This window comes from Nannospalax galili, unplaced genomic scaffold (genome assembly GCF_000622305.1).
Source record: "Nannospalax galili isolate Female #2095 unplaced genomic scaffold, S.galili_v1.0 scaffold1654, whole genome shotgun sequence".
Taxonomy (NCBI): Eukaryota; Metazoa; Chordata; class Mammalia; order Rodentia; family Spalacidae; genus Nannospalax; species Nannospalax galili.
Window position 1 is genome coordinate 311,239 of NW_008334135.1, and position 8,678 is coordinate 319,916.

An 8,678-nucleotide genomic window follows, 5' to 3' on the forward strand; every position below is an offset into this window, starting at 1 on the left:
CACTACCCACTAATAACCCTGTTCCTAGATGGAACTGCCATAAAAGGCCTAGTAGACACCGGGGCTGATGTCACCATTATATCAGAAACTGAATCCCTTAAATTCCCTTGTTGGAAATACCAGCCAGGCCCACCAATAAAAGGAGTTGGCAGCACACAAGGTACCAAGCTGGTCACATGTCCAGTATATTGGAAGGACTTGGATGGGAACCAGGGCACAGTTACCCCTATAGTAGCAGATGTTTCCCGTAACTTATGGGGCCAAGACAACCTAGAGGACATGGGCGCGGGCCTTACCACATAGGACCATGTCTTTTATGATGTTATCATGCTCCATGATAACTTGGGACTATCAGGGAAAGGACAACACCTTGCCCAACACCCCTAGTCCTCATGGCCACTTCCCACCCGGGATCGACTCCAGTCTTGGTCCCCGAGCTGATCCCCATCACCTGGCTCTCTAATGATGCCATTTGGGTGGACCAGTGGCCTATAATAGAACCTAAGTTATCTGCCTTCAAAAATTTGGTAGCTGAACAATTGAGGCTTGGCCACATTGAGCCCTCTCTCAGTAAACACAATACCCCCATATTTGTTATTAAAAAGAAATCAGGGAAATACAGACTTCTCCAAGATCTTAGAGCATTCAATGCCCAGATGGAAAAAATGGACTCGCTACAAGTGGGCTTACCACACCCTACAGCCATGCCCCCATCCCCTCATATTGTAGTACAATAATTAAACCGCTTAACCCTTCCATCTTGCAAAAAACTGTATATACCTTGGCTGAGCTCCAAGAACTCTGTGGGACTATAACTGGCTCAAACAATTTATTCCAGTCCCTGACTTGGAATTCTGGGCCTTGTTCTCCCTGCTGGAAGTCCACAATTCACCAGCTTCAAGGATCCCTATCACCCAGCTAGCTAAAGCTCCTCTTAATGAGATAGATCATATACTCTGGTCTGCATCACTCCGACATCATGACCCAGCAGAACCATTACTGGCCTTGATCCTCTGGACTAAAAATGGTGTCTTGGAGGCATTATGGCAGCAAGACCCCCTGGTGTGGATCCACCTGGCTACCTCAGACCTAACTAGGCTTAGCTCTAAGTATGATATTGCCTTCAAGTTAGCAATTAAGGCCTGACAAACAGCCAGGTGCGTATTCGGAAAGGAACCTGACAAAATTATACTGCCTTTTCCTCTTAAGCATTCCCAAACATTATGGGCAGACTCTCTGGCTTTCCAACTAATGATGTCCGGGTTCACGGGGGAGTTGGATAACCACACTCCCCCAGATAAGCGACTGGCCAGCCTGGCCTGTTTGGAAATCACTACTCAGTCACATGCTTCCCCCTTCAAAACCCCCCTACCTTTAGCCACACTAGCTTTCTCGATGCCAATAAGTCCCATTATGGTGTTGTCATTCAGAGCACGAGAAAGGATGACACGTTATGTACAAGCCAATCTTGGCTCTGTCCATTTGGGGGAGCTCCTGGCCTTGTTAAAAATCTTCCAAGTCTGCCAGACTGAGTCGTTCAATATATTTTCCAACAGCCAGTATGTGGTTCAGGCCCTCAGATGTCTTCCCTTTGCTCGGGTAAAAGGCTACAAGGATCCCATCACTAGAACGATGAGAGCTCTCCAGATTATCTTAGATAACAGACAATGGACCTGGCACATCTCCCACATAAAATCACACACCAAGCTCCTCGGGATCTTGGCGAAGGTAAATGACAAAGTAGATAAACTTATGTCTGTAGAGATTCCCCTACTAGAACAAGCCAGAGCCTTACACCAACAATTTCACCTTTCTCCTTACAGTCTGCACTGCCTTCTACCTGACCAACCCATCTCTCAATGAAAACATCTGAACAGGTCTTGCATTACATGTGCACCCCTTGCTCCCTTAGGCCCCCTCAATTCATATGGAGTTAACCCACATGGTCTCCTACCCAATGCCCTCTGGCAAATGGATGTCACCCATTATAACTCCTTTGGTAATCTTAAGTATGTCCATGTCATTGTTGACATATACTCCTCCTTTCTTTTCGCCATCGCTCAAGCCAGTGAAAAGGCCTCACATGCCATTAAGGCGGTCAAATCAGCAAATCTGGTAATGGGAGTGCCATGGACCCTAAAAACTGATAATGGGCCAGTTTACACCTTTCTACAATTCCAATCATTCCTGTCAACATGGAAAATTAGCCACTCCCTCAGCATCCCTTATAATCCACAGGGACAGGCCATTGTAGAACAGGCCAATAGGAACCTCAAAGAAACATCACAAAAATTTGCTACCCCTGAGTCTAAAAGGGATCCATGCCTGGCTCTTATTAAGCTCTATTCAGCATTAATTTCCTGTCCTTTGATAAAAATGGGTTGAGCCTGGCCTACAAACCCTGGGCTACCATACCTATGCCTACACCCCTGCCACTAGTGAGACAGAAAAACCCTGTAACATGTCAATGGCAACTGACTGCCCCCTTGTTAACAAGAGGGTGAGGCTATGCTTGTGTGTTTCCTCAGACAGAAACAAAGCCTATATGGGTTCCAGCAAGAGATGTGAAACCAGTAACCAACCAGCTGGACCCCCAGGACCCAGAGACCTGTCCACTATCTGGATAATTGGTTTGCTCTTCCCTGCCCCACCATGGCCCATAATCTCTGGGCCTTGGTCCCCTCCCCGCCTATACTCTTGCCATTATCACTTCATTCTCCAGCTTACCCCACCCTCTATTCAACTAATTCTATGCTTGGCCCCCCACCATGGACCCAGTTACTTCCTGGGAATCACTCAATGGCTCCTGGCCCCTAAATAACTATGCTTCACTACCAACAACGTATCCTCATGCATTGGGCTGTTCAACCTGACTGTCCAAGATTATGCCAGCAGTGCCTCCTCGGGTTACATGCTTAAACTCAAGGGCCTTTCCCCTACCTTCAACAACACCAATGTAGCCTCGGTTCTCGCTGCACTGGGGACAAAAATAACAGGGGAGGCGGAGAGGACTGCCACCCCTCCATCCCCATTTTGCCCTGCCATTCTATGCTCACTGATTCCCAAATGCCCACGCACATGCTCCCTTGCACCTTTTTTTTCACACTCCCTATACTGTGGCAGAGATGCCACCCTAAGTCCAACCATGCCATCCCTCCCTTTTGCCGCTTCAGCCCCTCCCCCTCTAATCACCCCCTAGGATCTTGGATACAACTGGCCCCCACCTATCCCTGTGGCATTAAGATCTCCCATACCAACCCGTGAATCAGTACTCAGTAACTGGGACCTCTGTGGTCCACACACCTACATGGACATGAGGCCGTTACTGGTACAGTAGGGCCTTCATCTTTCCAATGGCACTTATACTAACACCAATCCCTCTACTTGTGCCGAAAACAAAATCCTTACATCCATTGATCATACGACATCCTGGCCCCCTACCCCCATTTGAGTGTGGCCCCCGTTTGCCTTATTGCTAGCCAATGTTACCTCCAACTCTCGGGGACCACTCAGCTGCTACAGTACCAACACCACCTGTGTACTGGTGGCCTGCTGGAACTAACCAGCTCACATAGTTCTCTTTACGTGTGTACCTGTGGCCCTTTGGGTTCCAGTCACCAATGCAACCCACTTCCATGCTGTCACCATTATAGAGTGGACAGCCTTATCACAAGACCCATGCTTAAAATGGGATTTTGGGGTCACTGCCACTCTCATCTCAGCCATCATCCTTGCATTAGGGTTGGCCGCCACCGCTGCAGTGGCTATCACCCAATCTTTCACTACTGTGCAGACACTCAACGAGGCTGTGTCCTAAACCTCCTCTACCTTTCACACTCAGTCCCTTATCAATCAGCATCTTCACCAGGCAATTAATGTATTACAACAACAAACTGATCTCTTAAGTGAAGAGCTGGCAATTACCAAAGACATGGCTTTGCTAGCTTGTGACCCTCACTGTAGGTCACTTTGTCTCACCTCCTATTAAGTACAGAATATTACTGAAGAGTACCTACAACTTGCACACTATATGCACGGCCACTGGAATCAAAAGTATCTTAATTACACTATATTACTAACTAATGAAATTATTGCTCTAAATTAAACCTGCACCCCCATGCTGGACATCAATTCAGGGTTCTTAGAGAAAATCTTGTATAATCTAAAAGCACTGTTTGACCGGTCTTGGATCATCACTTACCTTCTCCTGACAGGCATAATTATTTTTCTCTTTCTACTTGCTAAATGCCTTGTTCTTTGTTCCCGCAGTCAGAAAAAAATCAACCACTTGGTGTATCAGGCCCTCAGAGCTCTACACGAAGATGATTTCAACCCCCCCTATGTAGCCCGACAGACTTGGCTTGCACAAATGTACGAAGCCTCTTACAGATAATTTCCAACCTTGACTGATCCCCCAGGACAATACCCCTTGGAGGGCTGGTAGTCAATGATGGGTAAGCTCCTGTTGGGCTGAATCATCCTAAGCCAGCACATGGACGTGTACGCCCATCCTCCAATGATGGGTAAGGTTCTTGCCCGAATAGGACAACCTAAGACAGGCACAGTCCATGATCCTGGGGTCATCCCAAGGTGGAGCTGCCTACAGGCTCTTGCTGGGCAGGCATTTTTAAAGAAAAAGGGTGGAAATGTAGGAGGAGGCCTCCAAAGATGGTGCAGACCCAGAGCCCTGGGATTCAGCGAGAATTCACTTCACTTCTTGGTCCACAAACAGCCCACCAAAAGGAGCCCATGCCTCTGTACCCTGCTGTACTGCTGACAGACTGCGTGGCACAGCCAGTCAGAAAATGATATGCTGGCTAAAGGAACTTGGGGGCGGAGAAAATGGAACTATAAGGCCTGCCCCCTCCTGCATTAAATGAGCCGGCAGCACCTCGCCTAGTGCTTGCTTCTACTCGACTCCCAGTGTCGTGTTGTGACTCCACACCTCTTGCTCCCTCTAATCTGCAGGGGACCTGATTCAGGTCAGGGTCTTCACCGCTGGCCTGAGGAGAACCACAAGAAACTAGAATGTGAAAGGGATTTTTGTGGTTATAGACAGTGGTGTGAACAATCTTTTGGTGATGTACATATTTTGCATCTTAACTGTACCTCTATTCTGTGTCTTTATACTGGTTGTGGTACTGTACTAAAGTTTGGAGAAATAAAGCAAAGTGTATATAGTATATTGATTATTTTGTTCTACAGCTGCATGTGAATTTCCAACTATTTTAAAACTAAAAACATAAAAGCTAAATATGGTACCATCTACAGATACATAATGTACTTTATTTCCAGAAAGTTTTCAATTTTGAGTTGTTCTGTGTGTACTCCACTGTATTCTTGTTTACTCTTGTGAGTTCTGATGCAGTTAGAATACTTCTTAGCAAATTCATGACAAGTTTTCATCAAAAGTTAATGCACACAAAATTAATTGGTGCTAGCAGACAATATATTTATGTAAACATGTTATTTGTAGTTCTCACAGTCCTGATGGATTTTCAATGGAATTTTAACAAGCAGGCAATGTGCTCAAGGGGTAATATCCCATAAGACACTGTTTCTCATAAATGTAGCTTTGCTTTATAATAATAATTCTTTGCTATTTGTCCTTATTGTTGAGGCACAACATTGACAGGTAATAGTTTTCTTTTTCTGTTGATGCAGGGATATTTATTTTTCATTTTTGTATAGAGGGTTTGCTATTCTAAGGCATTACTAATTAGTTCCAAATTTACTTACTTTTATGATCAGTACATGATATTATGTATATTATCTTATTCAAAATAAGATTACAATGAGGTCACATGTTTTTAAATGAAGAAATGGTGAGTACTGTGAAGTGTATGCCAGTTATCTATGGTTCCACAGATTGTCAGTGACAAAAGAAGAACCTCATCCCAGGTCCATAGGGCTCCAAAGATTGTGACATTTCCCTCCAGTGTGTTGCATCCATGCCACAGTGATGTGCATATCAGCTCTGAAAATGTGTTATATATACAATTTTTTAAAATTAAATTTCATTAATACAATTTATACCTCTGTCCCTTACAAATAAAAACAGATTGAAGTTTAGACACATGAATCATAATATGGATTGATATTGCTTAGTCAATTAACATATTATGTTATTAAAGGCAGTAAGTTTTACAAGTACATATATGACATGAATATAGAGGGGGCTCTTTATGAAGAGGAAGGGGACTAAGAGGAAGAACAGGAGTGACACAGGAGAGGGTAATAGAGGTGAAAATAGACATGATTTGTGAACAAAAATGTCAGCACAAAACTGATGATTTTGTAAAATGAAGATATACTGATTAATTTTTGTAAACAGAATGAAAATGTAATGATGTAGATGGCTGAGATTACAGTTTTCAGAATCAAAGTGTGTGTGTGTGTGTGTGTGTGTGTGTGTGTGTTATGTGTGTGTACACGTGGAGGCCAGAGCTCACGCCCAGGACCCTAGAGAGAGAGAAACTCCATAAACTGGGCTTTTGAAAAAAAAATAAATTATTCTCTTACTTCAGTAAGTCTTTATTCTTCATTGAAACCTAAACTAACATCATGAGGCACACATGATTTGAGTGTGTCAAAGTAAAAGGAAATTTTTTTTGTAATTTTTGTTGGCCATAGTCAATGGATTTAGCATTTCAGTACTTACACAAAGTGTTAAATGAAAATGTTTCCCATAAACTTGTACATAGCATCTAGGCTTTTCTCCTTTATATTCTACAGCTCTTGTGAAAGCAAGATGAAGTCCAGGCAATGTATTCCATTCTAATCATTGCTCATTTTCTTTCAGGGGATACAATTCCTGCCATAGATGGGGCTTGGAAACTATACAATTATAACAGAGTTTATTATTTTTGGGCTTACAGAGGATGCTACAGTCTCTGCCATTTTATTTGTTCTGTTTCTAATAATCTATTCTGTCACCTTAATGGGCAATGTGAGCATAATCATGTTAATCAGAAGCAGCCCTCAGCTTCACACCCCCATGTACCTTTTCCTCAGCCATTTGGCCTTTGTAGACATTGGGTACTCCTCCTCAGTCACACCCATCATGCTCAGGGGCTTTATCAGGAAAGGGACATTAATCCCTGTGTATAGCTGTGTGGCCCAACTTTGTTCTGTAGTGACATTTGGGACAGCAGAATGCTTCCTGCTGGCTTCTATGGCCTATGACCGCTATGTGGCCATCTGCTCACCTCTGCTCTACTCCACCCAGATGTCCTCTAGAGTCTGTGTTCTCCTAGTTGGGGCTTCCTACCTGGGTGGATGTGTGAATGCTTGGACATTTACTGGTTGTTTATTAAATCTGTCCTTTTGTGGACCAAATAAAGTTAATCATTTTTTCTGTGACTATTCACCACTTTTGAAGCTTTCTTGTTCTCATGACTTTTCTTCTGAAGTAATTCCAGCGATCTCTTCTGGCTCCATCATTGTGGTCACTGTGTTCATCATTGCTCTGTCTTATGTCTACATTCTTATCTCCATCCTGAAGATGCGCTCCACTGAGGGCCGCCAGAAAGCCTTCTCTACCTGCACCTCCCACCTCACTGCTGTCATGCTGTTCTATGGGACCATCACATTCATTTATGTGTTGCCCAAGTCCAGCTATTCCACTGATCAGAACAAGGTGGTGTCTGTGTTCTACACAGTGGTGATTCCCATGCTGAACCCCCTCATCTACAGTCTGAGAAACAAGGATGTTAAAGAGGCCCTGAGAAAACTGATGGCTAGATCTCTTTGGTAGTTCAGAAATACATGAATTTAAAAACACCATGAGGTCTGATCTTCCAGGTGAAAAGAACATGTACTTAAGTAAATTTATTATCCTATTATGATATGCTAGAGATATATTTCATCATCTCACTATCAGCAAAGTTTATTTATACAATGTGAATTCACTAAGATAGGAAAACAGTAATTTCTTTGGATTTATCTTTTATCAGCCACCATTTTTTTTGCATTTGTGCATACTAGTCTTTCACATAAATTCTGTATTCGTAGAAACGGTCTTTAGATTTAAAACTGTGAAAGCATCTGGAATCATTTGAATGAGAATACCATTGCCATCTAAGACCTCAATGTAGAAGAGATTATCTCTTTCTCTACAACAATAAAGGGACTGAAGCCAGTGGCTCAGATGTTTGGAAAGCTGCTGTAAACCACAGGATTCCTCTTCTGGCAGCTGAGTCTGATCCAGCCAACTCAGGAGATAACTCAAAATTTCCCTTAGCAGTTAGCTGTTCCTTTCTAGAAATCTGTTCAACACAATGACTAACAGGGCTCCCTTCAAGAATATCCTCCTGGGGATAATTCAGATAATCTCACTTCTGTGGAGATGAAGAAGTAGGAACACTGTTTTCTGGGGTTGTTTCAGTCTTGAGTTATACCATATACATCTGTAGCAGCTTTTGAATAATTTATTTTCTTCTTACCACTAAATTTAAAAATTGTTTTTCTTGTATCAGGCTTCACTGGAAATGTCACAATATTGTAAATGTGTTCTCTGAACCAGACTCATTTTATTTTTAGAATTGGAAATTATTTGTACTATAATCAGTCCTCTGTTGTTTATATATCAATTGCCTATTGTGTACATATGTTTTTAATGAAAAGTATAATTTTTAAAGAATTAAAAAAATTGAAATTTCCGTTTTCTGTGTGTGAAT

At 42.9% G+C, this 8,678-nt stretch overlaps 1 protein-coding gene across 1 annotated transcript; it reads left to right on the forward strand.

Moving 5' to 3' along the window:
- The first annotated feature begins 6,823 nt into the window (after positions 1-6,823).
- Positions 6,824-7,756, forward strand: LOC103730970 (olfactory receptor 508). Its single transcript, XM_008829282.1, has one exon. The coding sequence runs from the start codon at positions 6,824-6,826 to the stop codon at positions 7,754-7,756; it is 933 nt and encodes a 310-aa protein (XP_008827504.1).
- The last annotated feature ends 922 nt before the right edge of the window (positions 7,757-8,678 follow it).